The sequence below is a fragment of the Leptonychotes weddellii genome, chromosome 11, assembly GCF_054177405.1.
Source record: "Leptonychotes weddellii isolate Sample4059 chromosome 11, ASM5417740v2, whole genome shotgun sequence".
In the NCBI taxonomy this organism is placed as follows: Eukaryota; Metazoa; Chordata; class Mammalia; order Carnivora; family Phocidae; genus Leptonychotes; species Leptonychotes weddellii.
Genome location: NC_138379.1, coordinates 2,892,618 through 2,918,988, shown reverse-complemented (window position 1 = coordinate 2,918,988; position 26,371 = coordinate 2,892,618). Strand labels below are relative to the sequence as shown.

Here is a 26,371-nt window from a genome sequence, read left to right as displayed (position 1 = left end):
GCGGGGTCTGCTACCCCCACCATTCTCTACGGGGCCAGATCCAGAGGGCAGAGGGATCCTTGGCGGGCAGAACTGGCCTGTGAGGGATTTGGCTTAAAGTTAGAACAGTTTGCCCCAGGAGGGAAGGGCTGAGAAGGGCCCCCGGGGGAAGCAGAGGGGACCCCAAGGTGCTCAGTCTGGACCAGAGAACAGAGTCTCCTTTCTCCCCCGCCTCCTTCCCGCACAGCAGCTGCCTGAGGTCCTGGACTTGTTTCTTTGCTCTGACCTCGCCAGGATCCAGGCCTGCCTCTGCAGCCTCAGGACTGGAGAGCCCGGGCTTTGGGGAGGTGCCTGTGGGATGGGATCCTGGCCTGGTGGCTAGCTGTGTTCCAGGGAAGGCAGAGACCCTCAGGCCCTGCACCCCTTCTGCTGCCGAGCTTGCACAGAGATGCCGGGGGGCATTGGGAACCAGTGTGGATTGAAAGGGGTGCCTGCCTGTGATCAATGCCGTTGGCCTTCGAAGCTCAGAGCCATCATGTCAGCCAACACTCTGTGCCTGCTGTGGGCCAGGCTGCGGGAACCCACAGAGAACGAGACAGGGGAGCGTGCCCATCTGGGGCTGGAGGAGGTGCTGATGGAAGGGGGCCCGGGACAACGGCAGAGGGACACTTCTGTAGCAGCCGGCCTGCGGCTGAGGATTAGCTCACTTAATTTTCACGACTCTGTAGGGTCCGTGCTGTTTCTGCCAGTGAGGCCACTGAAGCCAAGAGGGGAGCCACCCACCCGCTGGGTGGAGAGCTAGCAGGGCCAAGACACAGAAGCAGGGGGCCATGGGCAGCCTGCAGAGGAACGGACATCCTGGAGGAGAAGGAGCTGGTTATACCCGTAAAGGGGGTTGGGCGGGGCCTCTCAGACAAAGAAATCTCACCTGGGAAGACCCAGAGGGGGAAACGTGGGGACACCAGTTAGAAGGCGTGAGAGACAGTGACACCCAAGGAGATGGAAAGGAGTGGACATTCCAGAGGTAGATGGCATTCGACGTGATGACCGGGTAGACCCAAAATAAGGACTGGAGCCCTTATCAATGGTGTCTGGACTTGTAGTTCAGGAACCTGTTGCTTATGTGGATCCAGAAACTCTGTCTTCCCCAACCCCTGGCAAGGGCCACGAAGTCTGCAAAGACTTGGCCCTCCGTTTGAGGTCTCCATGGTCTGGAAACACATAGACAAGCCCCGATGAGACTGTTGACTTATTTTGCACACAGCTCTTACTGAGGGCAGGTTTGGGGGGCTGTGAATCAGGGGCACTGACCGCAGGAAGGACAGGTGGCCAAGCAGTGTCCTGCCAGGCAGACAGGAAGCAGCAGCTCTAGGAGCTGGGGGGGCTGCAGGGCAGGCAGCATGATAGAGACAGCCTCCCAGGGCATCCCCAGCACAGCTCAAGCCAATGATTGTTGCTCAGTCATTACCCTGAGTCACCTGGTGAAGGCGGCTCTATGCAGGCCAGAGGGCGTGGGCTGCATTTCAAGGAGTTCCCAGACAGGCGTCCGTACGTGCCCCTGTGGTGTCGGTGGAGTTTAAGTTGGCCATCGGAAGTCCCAATCCCAGGCAGCGATTGCACTTGCCAGCCAGCGCCCTGGGGCCTCTCCTCGACCTGTCATTCCCAAGTTTAAGGGTAAAAATCACCTCATGGTTTCTGCACAACAGGGTGCAAGAAATGACTTCAAAAGCCAGGGGCCAGGTTGAATGCAATTTATTTCACTGAGTTTTCTTTGTGTTTATCTTTGGGAGTTTCTACTTTCTTCCTGATGGTTGTCAGTGGCCCTGACCTGTATGCCCCAACAAGTTCAGACACCCCAGAGAGGAGTACCGGGTGTTGGCTTCGGCCTGCCTGCAAAGGAAGAGCACCTCTCTGTTTATCGGCAAGGGGGGACGGCCTGTTTATAGGTTGTGCGGTGTGCCCGAGGATCCTACATTGATTTGTAGTGCCGGTGATTTGATTTTAAGATTGGGGGAATGAGAGTAAAGTTCCAAAGTGTATTCAAAGAGTCCCCGAACCCAAAGAAATGTTGCAGGTTCCTGATTTCATTTTCCCCATCTTAGGAACAAGGGAATGTAGCAGATTCTCTGAGCATGATCGTTTAGACTTGTCCCGGCTTTGGCTATTTCACACAAACGTGTGACTTCAGCTCCCGGAGCTCTGGTTCCAAGCAAGAAGCCAGAGAGACAAGTGCTGGTCCCAGTCTAGCATCCACGGTGTGGACACGGGGTTCCTTCCCCTCCCCTCTCAGAGCTGGGGAAGGGAGCCTGGAGAGGCAGATGTGGACCCGACGTAGACTACCCTCTCACTGCCTGTGGCGTGGGGGGCAGTCCCGCTGTGGAGCGGACCTCTGTCCCCTGACGCCCTCCGGCGTGACCTCAGGAAGCCTCTTCTCTTCTACCATATTTCCCGTCGTCCTCAGGGAAGCTCCTTCTGGGAGCATGTCCCGCCAAACACTCCGGGATGATCCTCAAAATACTTTCAGATCTCTCATGAATCGTGTCCACTCAAGACTTCTGTGACTCCAGTCGAGGAGATGTTTTTGTCCCCACCTTACAGATAGAACAGCTGAGGCTCAGAGCTGGGGAGCGTTGTTTAAGTTGCTGGCCGGGCTGGGCCTAGGCCCCGGTGTCCTTGATCTGGTGGCCCCTGCCAGGAACCGTGCAGAACCCAAGCTTCTGTCATTCATGTGTGCCTACCTGCATTCATTCATTCATTCCATAGCCACGTCAGAAAGACGAACGAGAGGTCCCCTGCCTTCAGAAAAGGTGGGCTGAGGGGCCACCCGCCCCTTTCTTAAGGATACGGAACGGAGAACATTTTGAAGCTTTTTTCAAGCTTTTGAACTGGAAAGTTATACATAGAGTCTAACCCGTATCCTTCCTGCTGCAGGTTAAATCTTTATCTCTTTGTCCTGTCCTGCACAAAAAAAGCACCCACTCCACTGCTCAATGGAAGGGCCCCAGAGAGACACATGGCCACCACGGAGACTACCTCTCTGGCTCCCCCGAAACCCAGCTCAGATTCACTCTCCAGACCCTGGGCTCTGCCTTGCCCGTGTACGGTGTGGTAGAAAGGGACCCCAATCTTTCTGTTTAAAGGTTGCTAATCCCTTACACTTAGATAGGATCGCCCCCATTTTATAAAACTAAGACCCAAACAGTGAAGCACCTTGTCCAGAAGCACAGAACAAATCAGGGACAGAGCCAGGCCAGGGAGGGAAATGTGGGACTCTCACAGCAGGGCGCCAGAGCTTTCTGCTGCCTCCTGCTGGCCCCAGAAGCGCATCCAGCTCCCTTGGTCACTTAACAATCTGGATCCTGCACTGCCACCCTCTTTCACTCGTGGTCCACTTTGACCAGGAGATCGTCCTCCCTTTTAGTTCTTTATTTGTGCTCATCTCAATTCCCAGTTAGAGCACACTTCTCTTGGGGGTCCATCACATGCCAGGCCCTGTTGTAAACTCTTTACATACAGAGCATGTTTTATACTCCAATAACCCTAGGAGGGAAATCACGTTGAACGGGGGAGGTCTGGTTATTCCCCCTGACCCTCACGTTACACGGAGGGCTCCAGAAGGATCAGGAGATTATACTGTGCACCTGGGATGCCACAGCTGCTCTTAATGCAGATGGAAGGACAGTCATTGCGGATGAGGCCTCTGGGCCACCACCGCGCCCCTGGGGGGAGGGAGATGTTTAGGGGATATGTCTGCTCTCCCCCAGGCTGTCAGGCCCCAAAGGCTCTTGATCGGGCCCCAGCAGGCAGGTGGTCATTGTTCAGTTTTGAACCTGGCAACCTTTTCCTGTCTCACGATGGTGGAGGGTTTTTGGCTGTCCCCCAGAGTAATTTCCCTGCTCTCTGACTTGATGGGCTCACTCTGAATTTCCTTCCCTCTCGCTAGGGGGTTTTTGTCCACTTTGTTCAATATCAGCCATTATTCCAGCCAACCATGGGCCTGTATGGGGCCTCCACCAGGACCAAGCCCTCCGTGTGTGTGTGTGTGTATAGCAGATTCTAGATGGAGGTGTGTTAGGGGCAGTTGCTGGCCCAGCTTCGGGGACCCCACCACCCTGTTCAGGGGCCCCTGTGAGTGAAGAGCTTGTGAATAGATGTCTTCAAGGCGGCCCCGGCCCAAGCGACCTACACTGGCCGGAGGGGGCAGGGACCTCCAGAGCACTGAGGAGGCAGGATCTGTCCCCTGCCTGGGAAGCTAGGTAGGATCACAAAGCACAGAGAAGGGAGGCAGGGTGTGCAGGTGGGGAGTGCAGCGTGCGCAAAGTCAAGGAGCAGGGGACGGGGATGTCCTGACTCCAGGTAGCCCCGGGGCAGTGGGGAGAGGAAGCTGGGGAAGGTAGTACAGGCAGGAGCTATCCACGGACGCCTGGCCCCGCTCAGATGATGGAAGGTCCCCATTCGGAAACAGGGATGAGCCCCTCGCAGAGGCACTGGGAGCCTGGGTGCCCAGGAAGCAGGTGTGCTCTTGCCCGGAGACCCTGCCCGCCCGGAGACCACGCGTCCGCCTTGTCTGGCCGCCTCCCAAGCCCTTGCCCTGCCCGGCAGCGGCTGCTTTCCCTGAGCGCCCGCAGTGTCTTCCACACGCGGCCGCGGGTCTGGGTTTCCTGCCCACTGCCCCCCGCCTCCCGGAGGAGGGAAACTGCGGCTCCCCCTTCCCTGACCTTCCCGTGGCATTGAGGAGAACCAGCGCTTGTTGGCGCTGGGATTGAGGGCGGGGGGCACAGTGTGGCACCCAGGGGCCGGTCCTGCAAGTTAGAGGGAGCATCTACCCCGTACGGCGTCCTGTGGCTCAGTCAGTCGTCCTGGCCACCAGAGGGGCAGCTTACATTGCCCTCCCATCTTGCAGAGGCGGATGGCGAGGACCAGAGCAGGTAGAGAATCTCTCCCAGGCCTCCTAGCTGGAGCGGGACCAAGCCCAGACTTATCTGAGGCCGCCCACTGCCCCACACGTCCCCTCCACTGTGACCTTACCTCCTGGTTCCGGGAATGGTTGGGGCAGGACTCCCCCTAGCTGTGTCCTTGGGCACGAGCATTGGAGAGGGCTCTTGGGGGTTGGCCGGAGGGGATTTAGCCCTGGTAGCACGGGCTGACCGCTTCACACATGTGAGCCCCACTGTCTCCGGGTCAAGTAGACCTACCCATCATGCCCCCTCACAGGGTCAGGACTCAGTAAGAGGACATGCCCCATGCTGAGCAAGAGTGTTACCCACGTCCCTGTTACTGTGGGGGGTGGGCAGCGCCCTGAGTGTGCAGACAGGACTCAGGGCTGGGCTCAGCCTCCCAACTGTGCTGTAACCCACCTCGCCTCGTTGAGCCTCTGTGTCCTCCCTGACAAACAGGAGAACCACTCTTTCCAACCTCCTCTGCAGCATGACCCCGCAAAATACACTGGGGTCTTCTGTGGACGCTGTCCTGGGCTGGGCCTCCCTTCTCCCCTTCCCCCACCCTACACACCCGAAGTCTCTGGACAGACACCTGTAAGAGTGGGCCAGGGGAGCACCTACACTGCGGGGTCCCGTGAAGACCACCAGAGCGGCACTGGGTTCCGTGGTACCGTGGGTGGGCGTGGATGGCTTGCATCCAGCCGCCTGCCAGCTCCGGGTGCTGGCCGTGCCCTGTCAGGCTGTGAGCGTCCTGGGGCGAACCAGGGAGACTGAGATTCAGGGGAGCGACTCCCCCGCCCCCACCAGGGGTGAAGGAATCCAGACCCCACAAAGGCCCTGTCCAGACGCCCCTATCCCTCCTTCCCTGGGCAGATGCCACGTGGCAGGCATCCCCCCGCTTCTCCTCTTTCCCTCTCCTCTCTTCCCCTGCCCCTGAGCCGGACATTTGGAAAGACACCTGATCACATGGGGCCCCCCCCCCCCCGAGGTGTCCTTGTTGCACCTTGGGCCTAACCTAGACCACCAGCCCTGGAGTGAGGGACCCCTGCTGTTCTCCCGACCATGCGTACAGTGCTGTGGAGCCCCTCGCACTGGGGGCAGCCATCCCAGGGCTCCAGGCGACCCTGTGGGGAGACCTTCCAGGCACAGCTCTGTCCCCCAGCCGTGGGGCTCTGGGCCTGCCTTTAGCCACAGGCCGGCCTCATGCTCCGTAGGGGAGGGCCTCATTCTCGGATGACAGCGCGTCTCTAGGACTGATAGCAGGAGTGGGGCGGAAGCCAGGGGATCAGGGGCAGGACGTGAGGCTCGGCTCCGAGGGCCGTCGGTGGTGTGGAGTTGCTGGTTAGAATACTTCCAGCATGATGTTATTTATTTTCTCTTATTGCTGAAGACCAGCTTGCCGATTAACCTCTCTGCCCTCGGTAACCAGCAAAATCCCACAGGAGTTCTAGAAATTCGGGTTTAGCGTTACCAGCAGCCATGCGTGATTGCAACTGCGCAGAGGTCCCAGTTTTTCATGCGCAGGCCCAGATTTCTATCTCACTGGCCCCCCGCCAAGCCCCCTAGGCAGATAAGGAAACCCGGGCCCTGCCCCTACCTCTCGGCCCACCCCCCAGGGCACCCTTTGGTGCAGGAGCAGGTGGAGGCCACGTGCAGGGCAGGGAATTAACACCCAGGTATGGGTGGATAACCACCCAGCTTCCTCACCCTCTGGGCACCAGCAGGTTGGAGCCCAGTTGCCCAAGGCAGTGACCCTCTGTCGGCCCCTCCCTCTGTGCCTGTCCCCCCCCCCCACACTCTGGTCCCTGAGACCACCTCTCAGGTAAGCCACTGAACCCAAATGCTCAACTCAGGGGCTGCTTTCGGGGGAACCCAAACTAACAGGCAGCTAGCTAGTGGCCGAGCTGGAGCCAGGCCAGGTGAGGGCCATCGTGGGCCCGTGGCCATTTTGATATGACGTTGCCATGCATTCTGGCCATTGAAGGTTGAGATTTGCAGGTGCAGAACCTGAGCTCAGCTCTGCACTGCCCGGGACCCTGTGGGAGTGAGTAACGAGCACTTCTGGGAGTGGGGAGGGGGTGGCCTTGCAGCTTTTCCCATTGCCTTTGCAAGCAGCCTGGTCCTTCCCAGCAAGCCTGATCTAGCTCCATAGAACCGGGGGCCCTTCTGAGCAGTGAGGCTCCAGCTTGGCCTCCACGTGTGATTATGGCGCATGTGTCCTCCAAATGTCAGCTCCACAAAGACAGGGCCGCTGTGTGCACGGCTGTCCCAGCCCGGGACGGTGCTCGCACGGGTGGGCACGCTGCACAGCTTTACTGAAGGCGGGCAGGGCGGGTGGAGGAAGCTGTCCAGTTTGGACCCTGCTCCCCTCCACAGGCCTGGCCGTGATGGCCTGACGGCCGGTGATTTGTCTTTCCCACCACAGTTGCTGAACTCGCTGTCCGTGGACCCCGACGCCGAGTGCAAGCACGGCCTCTACTTCCGGGATGGCAGGCGCAAGGTGGACTACATCCTGGTGTACCATCCCAAGAGGCCCTCGGGCAGCAGGACCCTGGCCAGGAGGGTGCAGCACAGCGATGCTGCCCTGGCTGCCCGTGGTGCCAGGCAGGACCAGCTCCTGCCGGGCAAGGGGAGCGCGGGGGCGGCAGGTGGCCCCGAGCCCCCGATGGACTACCACGAGGACGACAAGCGATTCCGCAGGGAGGAGTACGAGGGGAACCTCCTGGAGTCCGGCCTGGAGCTGGAGCGAGACGAGGACGTAACTATCCCTGCATCTTGTGGGCTTGTGGGGTGGGCACACCCGCCGGGCCCCGCACCACCGTTTCCAGAAGCTGGTGTGGGGAGGGGCCCTTCTGGCTTTAGCTGGTGCTCCGAGAACGGCTGATGGAGAGGCTGCTCCTGTTGAGTTGGTAGCAATCGCTTATTAAGGTTTGGGGTTTGGGGGAGCCCCAAACCAGCGCCTGCCCCCCCCCCAACGACATCTGCTCTGGAGGAGGTTAAGGCCTTCTCGGCAATGACCTCCAGGGTCACGGCACTTCCTGCTCTGGTCAGTTCCTTTCCTGGGAAGACGTGCCCCTCCCTCCTGGGAGTCCTCTTGGTGGCTGACCTTGGCCCTTCTCGGGGCCTCAGTTTCTCAATCTGTCAAGTGGGGCGGTTGGTCTGGGTTGATCCCTGGGAGGCCCTGCTGCTCTGAAATCCCCTGACCATCACACTGTGTTCAGGAGCGCCTGTCCCTGGCAAAGCCTGAGAATCTTCCGAAGGAAGGTTTTCTGGGGAGAGTAAAGGCCTGACTCACTGGTGCACAGAGCCGCCCGGGAGGCGGGAGGGAAGGCGGCAGTGGTGGCAAGGGGACCTGGGCAGCCCTTGGGACAGGGCGTGCTTCTCTCAACCTGCCAGCAGGCTTGCGGTGTGCTCCGCTCCCTAACCTCTCTGTGCACGAGGGCGGGGGCGGGGCTTCCTGCCGTGACCGTCGCAGGACACGCCCATAGCCCGCCACAGTGCCCCTGTGCGGACTAACCAAGAATCAGGGAGTCTCTACAGCACAGTAAGAGGGTCAGCAGGCTGCTGGGGGAGCCCTGAGCCAACTGCGGGTGTTTAAAGTAAAATCTGGTTTCAGTTTGCCGTTTCATCGTTGAGAACCTCCATGCCCTTAAATAATGAACACTTTGGGTCCAGTGATAAGGATGCCCTTGGGGTGCTTCGGCCAGCAGGCTCGTCGATGAAGGAGCTGGTGTGAGCTCGTTTTCATGCCACGTTGATAGTACCAGCCCTGAACGCACCCAGAACTGCTCAGTGGGGCCTCTTTCTCTGCGGACCTAGCGGCCGAGGGGTCTTGTGATGCACGCGGAGTATTTCTCTGGGTGGCCTTGTCCTTCCGAGGCTCGGCTACCTGGCAGATGTGGATTTCTGCAGCAGGAGTGGTCCCCGTCGGGGTTGCGAGGGTGTGCGAGCGTCGATGACAAGGCAGGTCCCGGTGAGCCTGCAGGGTCTCTCCCACACACATGTGCGGGTCCTTCAGGGTTTTCTGTGACCTGACACTTGGCCCCTAGGGAGAGGGGAGCAGGCAGGTCTCTGACTTAGGGCATGGTTCCGCCCTGCCAGCCCCCTGCTTTTTGTGCAAACACTGGGTCACTATTCAGACTCTGCCCCAACTGTTGACAGTTCATAGCTGGAGGAAGAGACGGGTTCCGTCAGAGTCGGGAGAGGCTGCGGCGCCCTCATGCAGAGCTGTGAGCTTGGGCTGTGGTCTGCACCTGCCTGGTCCGCTCCCTGAGGGATGCACTCTCCGCTCCCCTCATTCTTTTCCCACGACAGCTTCAGAGCCCTGTGCTCAGAAGGCCCCCCAAAGTCTGGGAATTCACACTGGCCCCGGACAGGTCCCAGAGCCTCTGCCTGTCCCTCCGAGACTTGTTGGCAGCTCAGGCCTCAGTTTCCCCTTCTATAACACGGAGATAACAGTAGTATTTACGTCACTGGGTGATCGTGAGTAAAGGGCAAGGTGCTTAACGTGGCAGATTCTCCTGGGGTGTTGTTAACATCAAATCATATATTACGGTTCCTGCGGAGGGGGAGAGAGAAAGGAGCCTTTCCAAGTCCAACCAACTACAACGTCCCACATACCTTTCTTGAACCTCCATCTTCTCAATCATGACTTTGAAATAAAAAGCCAACAAACATAGAGACAGTGGTTACTGTCACCAAAGAACATCCAGTTTTCCCAATAAGTGACCCAAGAATTTCATTGATAGTTTGGCTCTCCAGCAATTGATTGGGGCAGTTTTAAAAACGAAAGCGGTACGGTGCACGGCTCCAGTTTCCAAGGTGGCTGAAGCCGGGGCTGAGCCGCGCCCGCTGGAGTCTCTCGCGTCCGAAGCTGCTTTACGAGGGCCCCTGTAATTCCCGAGCTTTCATCTGACATGAACAAGGCCCAAGGCTGTTGGAAAAACCCTCCGTCTGCTGCAGCCTGGTGCTCTCCCCGCCCTCCAAGAGACAGGCAGGACCAGAACCTGGTTCAGAGGCGGCCTCCGAGGGGTGAGCACGGACCACTGCCAGCATGATTAACAGCTCGTGGCTGTCGCCTTTATTTCGGAGAGAGATGCCCTGGCTAATGAATCATTCCCGGGGGCGTGCTCCGATTACGAGGAGCGAAGGGCTTATGTGCACTTTCCTGGGGAGAAAGATCCACGCATTCCATCAGATACGCCGATGCCGGATGAAGGTGGAGAATCGGTCTTGAAAGCGGGGCTTCTCTGCCCTGGCGCCATTGCTGTTGGAAATTCAGCAGCAGCCCTTCCCAGTAGCACCCCAGGGTCACGATTACCAGAAATGCTCCCAGATACTGCCAGATGTCCCTGGGAGGCAAGATCGCTCTTGGGTGTGGGGGGGGGCCCTCTTGAACTCTGCTGGCCCAGCCTTCTGCGGCCATGACCAGGAAGCTGCCCGCAGGCCCCCGGCGCGCAGAGGTCACCTGCCTTTGCCCCTCGAGAGGCCAGTGGGTACGCCAGGCTGTGCTGCTCCTGGGCAGAGCGGGCCGCCAGCCCCACGCAGACGGGGCGTCTGTGTGCTTGCCTTTGACCCGAGTCTGGAGGTTTATTTTGGTGAAGATGTCCTGCGAGGACCCACGGAAGACCCTCCGGACTGAGGGCACGGGCAGGCCGGCTCTCACGACAACAAACGGGCAGTGCCCCTGGGGCAGCCGTAGCAAGTGAGCCCAGGTCAGGGGCTTAAAGCAACCCAATGGGGTCTCGCACAGTTCCGGATGTCAGAAGTCCAAATTCCAGATCTCCACAGGGTTGGGCTCCCTCTGAAGGTTTTTGGGCAGGTTCTTCCTGCCTCTTTCAGCTTCTGGGGGGCTCCAGGTGCCCCTCCACCCTCTGCCTCTGCCTCCAGGCGGCCACCTTCTGTATGTCCTTCTGCATGTCCTTCTGCGTCTCTTCTCTTCCTGCAAGGACACCAGACGTTGGACTTAGGGCCTGCCCTCCTCCCGTGTGACCACATCTTAATGTGGTTATACCTGCAAAATCCAAATAAGGTCCCGTTCTGAGGTTCTGGGGTTGGGACATGGAAGTCTCTTTGGGGGGGACCCCATTCACCCCCCCCCACAGCAGCTGAGAGCCCACTGGAGTGGTTCTATCAGGACTGGGGGGGCTCACGCAGGGGCCCCTGGAGGTGCCCGCCGAGGTGCAGGCGGTGACTCGTGGTGGGGGCCACATCAGCGCAGGTGGCCTTGAGGGTGAGCTCCAGCCTTGGGCAGCCTGCCCCACTGCAGGGCCCGGATGTGCCCAGGAACCCACAGGGGGTCCTGTCAGAGTGCAGGCTCTGACTCAGCGGGCCTGGCCTGGGCCTGAGCTGTGTTCCTAACCAGCTCCCTGGGTGTGTGGTGGCTGCTGAGCCTGGACCATCCTTGGAGAGGTGAGGAACGTGCAGGCCTCTTCCCCCATGAGCCAGCAGAAGCATCCACAGAGATGGGCCTGCCAGTGTCCACGCAAGCCCTGATCCACTGCTGGCTACCCCAGAGGTAGCCCCAGACAGAGACTGGGCCAAGAGCCCACAGAACAGGGAAGACACACTCTCACTCATAACCCCCGGGTACAGACAGACAGAGGTTGAGCCTGGACCGTGGGTCCCCCATCCTCCCCCTCCCCAGGCACTGTGGGCTCAAAGGAGCCAAGTTTGAAAACTGCTTCCCAGACTCCCTGAAGAGAAAGACCTTGGGTGTCAAGACAGGCTTCAGGGCCTCCATCCAGGGGGCAGCCCTAAACGTCCATCTCACGCATGAGGGCCCAAGAGGAGTCCCGTGTCAGAGACCCCGGGACGGCATGACGGGAAGTGGCAGGAAGGGAGGAGAGCGTCTCTCTGTCCGTCCCTCTGACAGCCGTGGGGTCAGCTTCCGGGCTTCCCATTAGAAGGGAGAGAGCACGTTTCCTTGCAACTGAAACCAGCATTTTTCAAGTCTGGCCTCAAAGCCTTGGCTGGACATTATTTATGTCCGTGGGTAACTGCTGAGAAGGCCACACACCAGAGTCCCGGCTGTGTGTGCCGGGGTGGCCGGGGCCCACCCTGCCCCGAGGTTGAACTTGGCCCCGGCTTTGGCAGAACTGTTGAGGCTCTGGACGCTGGGACCCTGTCAAGTCTGTTTGCTTTCATGCTGCCGCTCGCTCGGGGCTCACCCCTGCACCCAGGCTGGCCTGCTGACGTTTCTCCGCATTCCTGCCCCGGAGCTGGCGGGGGCCTCGGGCAGCAAGTGTTTCCCATCTTTGTTAGCGTGGATGTTGCTTTTCAAATGCCAGCGAAGGGGAGCGGCTTTTGTTTCCAGACCAGGCTTCGGGGAGCGCAGTGGGGCTGTGAGGCCGGCCTCCGAGCCCCCTATGCGCTTCAGACCCGCTCGGCCACTTCCTGGCGGGACAGCCTGGGAGCAGGTGGCTTCCCCTCTCTGGGCCTCGGTTTTCCCACCTGTGAAATGGAGGAGGTGATGGTACTTCTCTCCCCTGGGGGTGCTGGGCCAGCGCTGAGGAAGTGAACACCTCCTTGCCCGCAGCCCTTGAGTTCAGGCTGCTTTTCCCAGCTTCCCTCCTGCCGGACGGGAATCAGATGGCAAATCTGGGCACGGCAGGGTCCCCCAGTATGTGGAGACCCCTCGTGCACCACGCGGACGCCAGGTGACCGTGGCAGGTGGTGGGGAGTGTTGCCAGGGGCACAGGAGAGGGAGGGGCCGGGTTTCCTACAGTTTTCCAGCAGGTGTCCAAGGCAGGGGCCCGAGGTGGCTCTGGAGTCTGGCTAACTGGCAACAGACACGGCCCTCAGCATTGGAGGGGCTGGGGGCAGACCTCCTCACCGCCCTGGGACATTGTGGGTGGAGGTCCTCAACTTGAGAAACCTGAGGTCCAGTCCTGACATCCCCATGTGTGAAAACAAATGATGGCAGATGGCCCGGGGGACTTGTGGGCTTGGAAGCAAACCCCCACCCCATGCTGTGTGGGCTCCCTATCCCTGCTGTGAGAAGGCGGTCCAGGAACGAGACCCCCTTTACAAGTGGAAAGAAAGGGCCTGAGGCTCTGAGAGGTGGAGCAAGGAGACCAGGGCCACAGGGCCCGGCAGGGGTGGTCCTGCCTCATGTTCTTTGCCCTGAAGCCTGTGGTGTGAACCAGCCCCCTGGGCCACTGGGCCTTTCGCACAGTGGGATGTTAGGGCCCCTAGTCTAGTCCTGAAGCTATGATTTCTCCATTCATAATTTCACCATTACACATTCATTTCTTTGGCCTTAAAGGTCTTATGCCTTATGCATGTTCTGTTGAGGCTTTTATATACGCTGCCTGGCTTCCTTTGGGCTTGTCTTGGTTTTGCGGATGCACATTTTTAAAGTGAATTCTGGACACTCTTTTTTTTTTTTTTTTTTTAAGATTTTATTTATTTGACACAGAGAGACATAGCAAGAGAGGGAACACAAGCAGGGGGAGTGGGAGAAGGAGAAGCAGGCTTCCCGCAGAGCAGGGAGCCCGATGCGGGGCTCAATCCCAGGACCCTGGGATCATGACCTGAGCCAAAGGCAGACGCTTAACGACTGAGCCATCCAGGCGCCCCTGGACATTCTTTTCAAAGCCACATCTTTAAAGCCCCCAGAGACCATCACACGGCTCCCCTTGGGTGCTAGGGTTTGGGGGTAAAAGCTTTGGCGCCCAGGTTGCAGTTCTGACGTCCTCCCGTGTCCCCAGGCCTGTGGTGTGCCCGGGTGGGCTCTTCTGGCTCATCGACACCTCTGCCAGCTGGCTGTTAACCCTTTGGTGGCTTGGCAGAGTGAACCACGGAGGTCACAGAGGTCAGCAAATGCTGCAACTACAGCTCAGGCCAGATTTGTTCCTTCCTGGGGGGCCCCCAGGGCGAACCTTGCCAGCATCCGCGGCCCCTTCCCTCGGAGGGGCGGAGGAGCTTCGAACACACTCGTTGGGTGTTTAATGCTCCTTACGACACTTCTTTATTTCTGGGAAGTTCTGTTTGGTCCCTTTCCAAATTGGCTGTGTCATTTTGTTAGTGGCTTCCTGTCCTTTGCAGGACCTTTCTGTCCTGACGTTTATTTCTTTAAACAAGGTAAGCATCACTGGTTTGTGAGTCCCCAGGCTGAGGGGGCCCCTTGTGCTGGCTCTCCTCCTGCTGGGCCTGGCCCTGCTGCCTTGCCCTGCCTGGGGGGGGGCCCCGAGGCCTGGGAGGAAGGTGCCCTCATCTGGAGAGGCTTGGGGCTTCCGTCCATCACACATCTGAGGGCATATTATAGCTGGAACCACCTTGAACCAAGGTCACAGGCTGAGGTCCCCGGACCCACTGGGGCTGAGGAATTTGGAGGCCAGGACCCTTCAGGGTGACTTCTACCCGCTCCCTCTCCTCCCTCCCCCTTGTCCTGCTCTACTCGGCAGCAGTTGCCCGTGTGTGGAGGAGGAGGGCCCTTTCTGGGGGTGTCTGGGGGGTCCAGCTCCACAGGGGTGGGCCTGGGGCTGCCTGGGAGCAGCCCCACCTTGGTCACAGTTCTGAGCCCAGCAGCGCCCTGCTCTTCCCTCTGGAGCTCCTTTGAGGCTGTGATATTTATTTTCTCTTGTTTTCTGTCCCGCGTCCTGTATCGTTTCTCACGGGGGCGGGGGGTAGATCTGAGTCCTCTACAGATGTCCCCTCCCGGTCCTTGCACACCTTCTGGGCCTCCCGCAGAGGCAGCTTCGGTTGGGTCCCCAGCTCACCTGAGCCTTGCGCCTGGCGGCAGCACCACAAGCATGTACGAGGCATGGTTGTCCCAGTGCAGGACGTGACCACGCCTGAGTGACAGAAGCCAAGAGACTGGTGCCGAGAACACGAACCCTCCCACAGGGCAGCCCTGACATTCCAAGGGCACGGCTGTGGAGGCCTCCCTGGGGGCAGCGTCAGCCTGGGCACCCCAGCTCCCTCAGTCAGGCCTACGCGGCAGTCCGAGAGGCGCCCGGGGCGTGAAGCGGCCTGTGGGCCCGCGGGGGTGAGGAGGCGCTCCTGCCGGGAGCTCTCCGGGGAGCCAAGGGCAAGCAGAAACGGCCCACGGGTGGTCCTCACTGATGCGAACCTTCCAGCGATCCACAGCCCGCGCCTCAGCCGCCACAGGGGGCCGTGGCCAGACGGCGGACGCACGTGGTCCAGCCCACGGACTCGGGATGTCCAGGCCCACGGGTGGCCGTGGGGATGTTGGGGGGAGCCCTGGGGGCGCTCAGCCACTATGAACCCCCTGTGGGGATGTTATGTTTGCTTCCTTTGTGACTTCCTTCTTAAAGGAAAATGCCAGAAACAGTTCTGGTTGGGTCACGGTTTTTGTGAGTTGGGCTCAGAATGGAGGCTTGAACACACTCCATCTGCGCTGGGAGAGCGCCTGGCCAGGTGAGCACACTGCCCGTCCAGTGTGTGCCCGGGGGCCCTGCCCCTGCCCCTGTCCGGCCTGGCGCTCCCGGCCTTCACCCCAGCGGGTCTGTGGCCTCCCAGGTAATTCCACATCAGGAGGCCCAGAGTCGGGGCCAGACTTGCGGCTCTGGGTGCCTGGCGGGGGAAAGGGGGATATGGCCGTCTCGCGCTTCCTTTCCGCTGGGGGCGGCTGCGGTCAGGCCGGGCACCACATTTAAGAACATCCCGTATGTGTTTTTCCCGAACTGGTCCCACGACCCCTTTCCCAAATCCCGCCAGATGTTTTCTGGGAGAGACCTCATTGCTCACGTAAACAGAGGAGCGTGTTTTCCCAGGCAGGCCGGCCACAGGCACCAGCTCCGTGACCACCGGCAAGAGAAATCTCCATGGGACTGGGAAGAATATATTTTAGGTCTTTGTGTGTGGGTGAGCAGTGCCCAGAAATAGACCTGGGTCTGGAAGGGGGAAAGACAGGCTCTGCTGTGCATGGGCTCTCGACAGTCACTTCTCCCTACTCCAGGGCACCCCATGAGATCGGCCCCACGCCCGGTTGTCTCCTGGGCCGGGGACACTGCCGCCTCTCAGATCCTGCTGCCCTCCGGGGGTTCCCCAAGCTGGGGAGGCAGCGTCAAGCTTGTTGGCCAAGGGTGACCATGCACATAAGCTGGCGTGGCCTCAGCTGCCCGGTGGCCAAGGAGATGTGGTCTGGAACAGACCCTTCCTGCCAGCCGGGGGCTGGGCAGGGATACTAAGAGCACCAGGGCCTCCCCTGACTACGAAGCAAGTCTTATACTGCACAGATTTGCAGATGAGGGAATGGGCTCAGAGAGGTCGAGTTACTTGCCAGAGACACACAGGGATGGGACAGGGTGCCGACTCAGGCCACCGGATCTCAAGGCTTTATGTGGTGCCTACCGGACCCGCCCATGGAGGGCAGCAGGAGGATCTGGGCTCCCCTCTCCCACCCTCCCACCCCCCGGGCTGGGTCCTCCAGCTCTCACTGGCATATGTCTGTCCACAAGCCTGTGTGCTGTGTGCCCAGCCCTGGGCCATGCCAGGACTCCAGGCTCCCCGCAGTCTGCCCCGCACCAGCCCACTTCTGAGCCATCGCCCACTGGGTCTCTGCACTGAACGCCCTGGTCCTGGCTCGTTCCTCGGAGGCAGCTTCAGGCCCCGGATCCTGGGCTCATGCTTCTTGGAAGCTTCTCTCACTGTGTAGACAGGCTCCCTGCACAAAGCCCTGCGGGGCTCTGAGCTGCAGATTCAGGGCGAGCACGGTGGTGCCCAAAGCTGTGTCCGCCTGGCACCTGCAGGTGTGACCTTATTTGGAAGAAGGGTCTTTGCAGGTGTAAGTCAAGGATCTCTGGGTGAGATCACCTGGGATTTAAGGTGGGCCCTCAATCCAATGCCAGGTGTCCTTAGAAGAGAAAGGAGAGAGAGATTTGAAACAGAGACCTACAGGGGAGAGGCCACGTGGTGGCAGAGGTGGCTGGAGGGGTGTGGCCACAGCCCAGGGACACCTGGAGCCCCCTGCAGCTGGAAGAGCCAGGAAGGACCCTCCCCCTCGAGCCTCCAGAGGGAGTGTGACCATAAGGACACCTTGATTTCGGACTTCCAGCTCCAGAGCCATGAGAGAATGAATCGTTTTAAGCCAGGTGGTCACGTGTTATGGCCGAACTAGGACACGGAACCAGGACACTCGTCTAACGAGCTGGCAGAGTGTGCCTCAGCGTCCTTGCTCCGGAACGAGGACAGCGGTAGGGCCCAGCCCGCAGGCTCGTGGTGAGGACCGAATGAGCAAGCACACAGCAGGGCATGGAGCGTGGGGACTGGTGCGTTGTGAGCGGCCCGTGGGTCTCAGCCTCCTGGCCATCGCTGTCCCCATTGTGACCGTGTGGGGCTTTCGTCCACGTGTGGGGCACGTGCGCTGTGTGGATGGACGCTGTGGGAGTGGAGGCCCCGAGCAGGACTGGGCCTCGTGCTGCGGCAGCATGGGGGAGGCCTGTGGGCTGGTGCTGAGACTGAGGCCTGGGACAGGGCGGCTCCCCCGGGCCCCGTGGGCGGCCTGGGGGCCTCAGTGCGCTCTGGCAGAGGAGACGCAAGCCAGGACCCGGCCAGCGGGTGTTCAACCTTCTCTCGGAGTCGGAGGCAGCCCCAAGTGGAGTGCAGCCTCAGGGACATGTGGGGTGGAGGTTGGGTCCATCTGTAACTCTGTCTGCAGGCCTGACCCAGAAGCGTTCCCTCCCGCTGCCCAGCTGCCCGCGTTCTCCTGAGTGGCTGTGAACGTGGGCGTCATGGCTGATGGGTGATTGTATTTGGCCCGCTGAGGATGTTTTTCTTAAAATTCATCCTCAAGTGACTTTGGCTCCGTTGCTTTTCCCCCCCAAACCTGCAGTGAACCCATGGGCTATGCCCATTCCCAGACCGGTGACGTGACATGGGATCTGGGAGTCAGAAGCAGGCCCGGAATCAGCCGGCCCTGAGTGCGCCGGGCTGGGCCCACATGGGCGACACCCTCCCTCCCAGCCTGATTCCCTTTCACCAGGACTCCCAGGCAGTCCCTTTACTCCTCAGAACCATGAAAAGGAGAGCTGGGTGAGACCTCCGTCTGGGGGCAGCCTGGGCTCTAAGCCCTGGGGTCCCCTCGAGGAGTCTGATGGACCGCGGGCCCCTCCGCCGTGGACGGCTCTGGCTCAGGGACAAGTCCTGTTTCTTTGCTTTTTGTTTGGTGGCATCAACATCGCAGGGCACCCCAGTTATCTTGGGGTGCCTAGGAAGTCTGCTGATGTGACATGCGCCTTGTATTACCTCCTTGCTGCTGTGGGCTCCAGCCAGGGACTCTCCTAAACATGAAAGTCAGCGGGGGACAGAGAAGAATGGAGGGTCACTAGGGGCATCGTGCCTCTCACCCCCGAACATGGGTGCTCTTGAACGCGGACCCCACTCCTGCTAGTGCAACAAGCCGCGGCCCCCTCTGCCCCGACACTGCAGGAATAATCGAGCACCGTAATGGCATGCTCAGAAGGCGCCCACGCGGTGGCTCGATGTGCGCCTGTGTCGTGGAACGTTACACGGATGAGGTCACGAGCGCAGCCACCAGGCCTCAGAGTCAACTCCTTTTCTTTCGTTGCGGCGAGCACGCGTAAGACATCAGCGGCGTCCGAGCACCCAGCGCTGTGTCGGGACTCTCGCCACCGAGCTGTACGTTAGGGCTCAGAACCCGTCTTCCTGTACCTGAAAGTTTGTGCCCTCCCACGTACGTCCCCCCACGTCCCTCACAGCCACCAGTCTACTCTCTGCGAAATCCGCCTTTTTAGACAAACGTTATTAGGTTCCACATACAAGGGACCACACGGTCTTTGTCTTTCTGCGTCTGGCTGATTTCATATGGCGGAAGGCCCAGGTGCATCCGCGTCGTGGCAAAGGGCAGCGTTTCGTCCTTTTGCGCGGCTGGGTGCTACTTGGTTGTGCGCACGCACTCCTTTATCCGTTCTTCCGTCGATGGGCATGGGGCATTTCCCCGTCTTGGCCGGTGTGGACGGTGCTTAATGAACAGGGTGCACACGTATCTCTTCAAGGTCCAGACGTCGTTTCCTTGGGATTTACGCCCCAGGGTGGGAATGTGGCGTCGCGTGCTGTTTTTAATCCCGGGGAGAACCTGGGCTGTGCCTCCGTCTCCCCAAGCCCGGCGTTCCCGTCGGTGAAGCCAGGGCACGGCCGCTGACTGTGAAGGGCCGTGGCGTCCGCTCTGATGGAGCCTGTGGCCGAGCTGCTCCCAGCAGCCCTGGGCTGTTGGTCGCTGTCATCCAGACACGCTGGCTCAGCGGAGAGCGACTCCTCCAAGCTCACAGCAGTTCGGGGGGTGCTCGGCTTGAACAGGCCCACCCTCGAGCCCCTGCACCAGGCTGCCCATTCACATGAACGTGAAGACCATCAGCGCAGACACAGGGACCCCAGGGGATTGCTGGGCGTAGGCCAAGGTGTGGCCTGACCCCACAGAGGGAGGGTGTCCAGAGGGGGTCACCTTCACTTCCTCACCCCTGCTCGGGGACGGGGCAACAGCTCTCTGTTGAAAGTTCCTCTTTTGTGGCCCTGCTGTTTGCGCTCCTGCAAGCTCCCCAGGTGATTTGGACCCTGGGACTCCTTCTGGGCCCTTCTGGCTCCTCGCCACCGTGCGAGGGGGAGAGTCTGACAGCGCCGTGAGGCTGTGCCAGGAGGGGAGAGCGAGGGGCCGCTGACAGCAGCCCCGCAGGGCGGCTGCCCCGTAGACCCCGGTTGTGCCCGTGGGGCGATGGTTTTCGACCCAGGGCTCTCCACGCTGACTGAGGCCTTCTCTCCTTCCTAGACCAAGATTCACGGGGTTGGATTTGTAAAGATCCACGCACCCTGGAACGTGCTGTGCAGAGAGGCCGAGTTCCTGAAACTGAAGATGCCCACGAAGAAGGTTGGTGCTTCTGTGTGGACGCCGAGGTCCACGCGTGGCGCAGGTGCCCGGCAGAGAACATTGCCAGGAGGGGCTCGGTGGGGAGAAGCCGAGTGAGGTTCGGAGCCACCCCCTGGGAGGGCAGTGGGCCCCCACATCTTGATTATGGAGGGTATCGCACAGCCCCAGGGGGTCTTCTGAGACCCCAGACCAAACCCACCGGGAGATGGTGCGGGCAGAGGGGTCAGGGGAACCTGTTACAGATATGAACATGCTGAGACTTCCCGCTCTGGTTATTCCCACTCGTGGTGTCTTGGCTAATTCATCAGACTCCTTCTGACCACATTGCCTAGCTTGCTGGGATTTTTCTTTTTAATCTCTGAACGCTTCCGGCTGAGAAGCAGTCTGACAGTGTGTTCCTGAGCTCAGCGAGGGTCCGTGTTTTCCTTCATGTGCAGAAAGGAAAGCAGGGGGGCGAAGCTGTTCTCGGGGGACAACCAGCCCCAGGCTCCTCAAACACACTGAGCTCATGTGGATTACCTCTTTTGAAACAAAACAAAGTCTGGAGGCAGGTTTTCTGGGATGTGTTGTGATTGCATTTTGGAGGGACTCTCTTCAAACTCAGAGCTTGGAGGGTTTATCTGGAAACTGGGCGCGGAGAGGGCACTCTGCCCCCCTCACCCAGAGCTCTGTTCCCAGGACATGCCATCTCGGTGGGGTGGGACGGTCCTATGACCTTCTGAGAATAGATTCCAAGGGTCACGGCCCAGCAGATGACGCGGACACCCCCCCCTTCCCGATCTGGTCTGCAGCTCTATCACATTAATGAGACCCGTGGCCTCCTGAAGAAGATCAACTCTGTGCTCCAGAAAATCACAGACCCCATCCAGCCCAAGGTGGCAGAGCACAGACCCCAGACCACAAAGAGACTCTCCTACCCCTTCTCCCGGGAGAAGCAGCACCTGTAAGTGGGAGTCCCCCACCCCTCCCGGCTTGCCCCTTCCCCGAGGGCCCTGCTGTGGGGACCCCGCAGTGTGGTACATGACATGGGAGATGCAGCTTGCAGGACAGTCCCCTGAGGCCAGAGATGCTCTCCGTCCCCCCAAAGAAGTGGGGGTTTCAGCCCCTGAAGCACATTCTCGGAAGAGCTTATAGCTCTTCAGCATGGAAGGGGTTCAAGAATGATTTCCAAGATTACTGTTAACTGAGGAATTACGGAGGGAAGAATCTCGTCCTCCCACTGGGGACATTTAGGAAAACGTGCATGCGGCTTAGCTTAAAGCCCCAAAGCAGTGACCTGGGCATCTCCCCCCTCCCACCCAGTTCCGTCCCTCCAGGGACGTGTTCCAGTGAGAGGGTCTGGTTAACCGGGCCTCCTGAAGCTGCCGAGCCCTGGGAGGCAGGAACTAAGAAGCAGCCGCAGCTGGAGTCCTGAGGCTCCAGGGACGCACAGCCAGCAGCGTTGCCTGGCAGGGCTGCACCTGTTCTAGAACCTTCCCTCCTACCCTGCTCCCGAGGGCAGTGGGTCAGTGGCGGCTGCAGGCCTCCGTGGGGCCTCACTGGACAGAGCGGGAGTGTGGGCAATGGTGGGAACAGAGAGGGCCTGGGCTCTGGGACCCCGAGGGACACGGACGACAAGCGGGGGCGGGATGGGGGGGTCTCCAGGATGCCACTGGTCTCGCGGGATGTGGAGAACTGTTTCTCAGCTCAGAACTGGGGTTTCCGCCTGGCAAATGCATTAGTCACAGGGCAGGGGCCAAGCGCTGCACTCTACTGTTACTTCTTGATCCTCTTGATCCTCCCAGGGATCAGAAATAAGACATTTTTAAAAAGCAGCCCCCAGCCCAGCTCCTTATACTGGCTGCAGGATGGGGGCTCCCAGGGCGCCCTCTTCTAGGACCCCCAGTGCCCCGGCCTCCCTTGGCTCTGCCCCGGCTGCCTCCCTTGGCACCCCCTTGCCAGGCCTGGCTTACCTCCTGGCTCCATGGGCACAGAGCCCCCCCTCCCCAGCTGTACCCTGAGTGCCTTGGGCACTGGGTGACCTTTCCCAGAGACATCCCTCTGCCCTCAGGAAACCTTAGGAAATGTGTGGGGGCCAAGACCTCAGCACTGAAACTGTGAAGTATGGGGAGACTGTCTTCAGCATTAGCAGTCTGATGGTGGGACGGACGGCACGGTCCCCACCCCCGGCAGCCTTGGCACAGAGACCGAGGGCATCATCAGAGGGAAGCAGATCCTTGGGAGGGAGGTGTGGGTGTGCAGGCCTCCCGGAGGGGGCTGGGGGAATGACACGGACTGTTCCAGATGCCCGGGGTCAGGGCACACCTGGCATTTAGAGGGAGTTTGCCCAGTGTCATGGTCATGGCTCATGGGGACCGTGTGCTTTCCCAGGGCCTTGGAAACCCGGAGAGCCGACTCCAGTGAACTGTATGTCTCTTTCTCCCCAATATTTCAACAGATTTGACCTGTCTGACAAGGATTCCTTTTTCGACAGCAAAACCCGGAGCACAATAGTAAGTATCCCTCATGGGAATCGCTGGCTCACCAGCAAGGTGGCTCCGGGGAGAAGCGGATGATAATTTCATTTCAGCAGAACTCTTCCAGGTGGAAGCCAGTTCTAATTGCCTGTGACAGCGATAATTAGAATAATAAATCAGAGAGGCTGTGGGGGCCCCAGGGGAGGCCCCCAGTCCTCCTCCACAGGAGGAGGAGAGTGAGGTGGAGCCGCAGGAGAGGGGCAGGGGGACTCCAGACCCCTCAGCACCTGTCCCCGGCCTCCCTGCCCTGGCCCTTAGTGGGGCTAACGGGGCCCCGGACCCGGAGGTTTCCACGCAGGCAGGCCTGGCAGGAGTAATGGGGCGATGGAGGCAAAGCCGTGTGGGTTGGGACAGATTTCCGGGGCTGTGCCAAAGGAGCAAATGGAAGTTTGAAATCTGACCAGGCCACCCTGCCCTAGTCAAGGTATTGGTTTAATGTTTATCCATCGGCCGCCAACTTGTCCACCGGCCAAGCTGGGCCGTGCATGGCTCAGGACCCAGCTTTTATCTGCACAAGAAATTAACCTCACAGCCAAGCTCCCTGCCCAGAAAGCCCAGCCTGGAGGGGAGAGGTGCAGGGCTGGGGGGTGGGGGGCAGCCACTTGACCTTGAGCAGATAACTGCCCCTCACGGCCACATCCCCAGGCTGGCAGGTGGCCAGGGGCGGGGACGGTGGTGCAGGTCGCATTGGTGAAGGGGGCTCAGGCCGCTGCCGGGAAGGCAGGTCGGGGTTCCATCTGCCCTCTGTCCCCTCCCAGCCTCATGACCTGGGGAGGCACGGAGCCTGATTCAGAACGAGAGAATGGTTCTGGCTTCCAGCTCAGAGGGCAGCGGTGCACCTCCACCCAGGGCAGCCTGGGCACAGCGCGGTGATTTATATTACCTGTGTTACTGGTTAATCTTGGCAATTAAATCTCATCATAATAAATAAGAAGGAACTCGTTTATGTGAAAACATCGGCCAGCTGGGGGGGCTCGGGCTGACAGGTATCCACGGAGGGAACACCTCCCTCAGACATCGAGCACTTGGGAGAACTGTCCAGTTTCACTTTTTCTTCATTAGGAAATAGGAAATGCATGTGTGCCCCAGCCTTTCACATGATCTGGGGCTGCCAAAATGCTCCCCAGAGGCACGGGGCAGGGAGCAAATTTGTGAATTCACTCTTGCTCTTGCTGGGGGGGTTGGGGGGAAGTACATAGGTGAATGGAAAGCTCTAGGCCCCATCTCATTGGGAATCTGCTATAAAATAGAGTTCAGTCCATGATCCCAAGTCACAGAAAGCAGTTCTGTCCATAAGTACTAACTGAACGATCCATTTTACCTCTGGGGATTGGGGGGGCTCTCTCCCAGAGACCTCGAGGGCCGGTCTGTAAACTGGCCGATGCTCCAGAGAAACTGACAGTTCAGAACTTTGTCCTTGGGTAGTCAGGCCCCATGGTCTTGGAGACCTGACAGGATCCGGCGTTGGGGTGAGGTGATTCTAGGCAAAGGTGTGGAGGTCGACAGCCCTCCTTGCCTCCTTCCCCATGCTCCTGGTGTTGGGGTCGCCCAGCGTGCAGGTGGGTAGGAGTCAGGATCAGCAGGAAGGGCCGGATGTGTTGGTCTTGGGACTCCCACCTTCAGCCTGTAGGCGCTAGGGAGCCATAGAAGGTTGCAGAGCAAGGTTTAGGATGTGGTCAGATCTGTTCGAGCAGGATGATGGCCAGCTGTGAGAGGGCAGGTGGAGGCAGATGTGGGCTTACAGGTGGTCATGAACGGGGCCGTGACCCACCTGGATGGGAGGTGGTAGTTCCAGGAGAGTCAGCAAGGTCAGGATGGGGCCCCCAGTTAGATTCGGGGGTACCGGGGAGGGGGCCGAGGGCCTGAGTGGCTCATTCGTACAGTTATTGGTGGGAGGGAGGGAGGAGGCAATGGGCACCTTTACGGAGGAGGACGGGGCACTCCCGGACAAGAGCAGAGTGGGAAGGCAGAGCAGGGGGTAGCAGCTGTCCTACAGCCACTTAGATCTCGGGGACCAAGTGCTTCTAGCAGAGGGAACAGCGAGGGTGAAGGCCCTGGGCCTCGGGAGAGGGTTTGGTGAACGGGCGGAGCAGCGAGGAGGCTGGACGCAGGAGAGCAGGTGCAGGGCCGGGGCTGCCGCGGGCAGCCGGTGCGGGAGCCGAGGGCTTGGAGGGAGGATTGCTGCTCTCACTGCCATGGGTCCCGGTGGCTCTGAATCCCAACTCCCTTCCCAGCCGGAAGGGAGGGTGGCCCGTCCCACGGGGCGCGGCGGACAAATCTCAACCCCAAACAGCACGACACGGTGGGTGCCTCACAGAGCGAAGTGAGAGATCGGGGTCCTCCCATCCCGCCGGCTCCTCCGTCGGAACGGCACAGGCTTGGCGCTGGGGACGCGCATCCGTAGAAAGGCTTGCCGTCTGTCCTCAGGGGAGTGTGGGCGGCTGTCGCTTGTCGCGCTCGACCACGTCCCTTTTTGGCCGTCATGTGACAGTCTCTGCATGCCCTGGCTGCCTCAAGTAACTGTCTGCCCCTCCTTCTTGTCTCTGCAACAGGTCTATGAGATCCTGAAAAGAACAACGTGTACCAAGGCCAAGTACAGCATGGGTGAGGACATTGCTGGGGCCTGAGCTCAGCGCTCCCCTCCCAGCGTTAATCTTGCCTCCCATCACCTCCGTGGGAGGCGGGCAGCCGGTTTGGGGGTTTTTAGAAGGTTTTGATTTAAGCCGGTGTAGCTGTCAGGCGGGAGAACTGTTCCAGGACCGCGGGGCCGCTCTACGGCGGTGTGTCAGCCTCTCCCTGCAGAGGTGGTAAATCTGGCTGCTGGAAGCTGGAGGGGTGACCAAGGCGCCGTCACCCTCTGTTGACCCTCACAGTCCAGGGGGAAGTTGTTAGGGTTCCGACCGGGGGTGATGGCCCAAAGCAGCTCCCCGTGCCTGGGAAGCAGCCAGACATGCACCCAGCTTGGAGTGGAAGGGGACCCACACAGCTCCACACCGGGCCTTGCTGAAAAGCACGTCCTCGACACACACCCCAGTTCCAGAACCTGCCACGAAACCATCCCAGCTGGGCACCCTGCGTTCCGGTTTATAGCACACACCAAGCCACTGATGCAGAATTTTCCCGACCCAAGTGTGTCGAGTCGAACCCCCACCCCCACCCCAGCATGGGTCCCCCGCCCACAGCTGCAGTCTGAGGTCACCAAAACCAAACACTTCAGAGCAAAGGAATGCCTTTTGCTAGGGTTCCTCCTTCTTACGCTTGTGCACACCCCGCTGAGAGCTGTGCGTGCCCTCCAGGGCCACGCAAGGGGTCTGTGCATCCAGGACAGAGAATCCTTGCACACTTGGCTTCCTGCAGAGGGGAGAATGCCTGCTGGGACCAAAGCAGAGAGCAGCAGGGTAGGGGAGTGCTGGGGGCCGGGCCCAGGACGATGGGCCCTCAGGGTCAGGCAGGCTGCAGGTTCCCTGGCCAGTATGGCTGATGGCCAGTCACAGGGACTCCTTCTGGGCCTGCAATCTCTGAGCCCGTGTCCTAAGTCAGTGGGAATGGCGGGGGGGGGGGGTCCTATCCAGGGGTCAAGAGGAGCTCGGGAAAACTGTCAACCATAGGCCCGACCCATCTTAGACCGAGCGAGAGCCTCCAGAGTGGCCCAGGTCAGCAGAGGTGGGAGGAAGTGTGGCTCCTGTCCCAGCCTCAGCCTGCCTGGAGGTTCCCTGTAGGGTCCCTTCCGGTGCAAACCTGCATGGTTGCACTGAAGGTTTGCAAAGAGCCCAGGGTCTGGGGGCTTCTCAGCTAGAGTTGATCCCTGCTCTGGGTTGTCCCCAGGGGCGGGCATCTCTGGCAAATCTGGTGACAGAGCAGATAGATCAAGGGTCCTCGTCTGCACCCCCACTTCACCTCGGTGCCTTGCCTGAAAGCCCTACTCACCTCCAAATTCACTCATTCAACTTGCAGCCAGTATCGATGGATTCTGTCACCCTTGGGATTTATGTTCTGGGGGAGAAAATAGATAATAATCAGAAAAGCCAGAACATCATCTTGTAGGGATTGGGAAGGCTGCCAGGAGGATTTAGGAACAATGATTGGAA

General features: G+C 59.8%; 1 protein-coding gene across 1 annotated transcript in view; it reads left to right on the top strand.

The window, feature by feature from the left end:
* The window catches only part of ANO1 (anoctamin 1), a 134,606-nt gene that overhangs the window by 55,149 nt on the left and 53,086 nt on the right, over positions 1-26,371 (top strand). Inside the window, exons 3-7 of the mRNA XM_031041251.2 lie at positions 7,345-7,677; positions 19,669-19,767; positions 20,559-20,710; positions 22,205-22,259; positions 24,836-24,887. Coding sequence (XP_030897111.2) covers positions 7,345-7,677; positions 19,669-19,767; positions 20,559-20,710; positions 22,205-22,259; positions 24,836-24,887 — 691 coding nt within the window. The remainder of the gene's footprint in view (positions 1-7,344; positions 7,678-19,668; positions 19,768-20,558; positions 20,711-22,204; positions 22,260-24,835; positions 24,888-26,371) is intronic.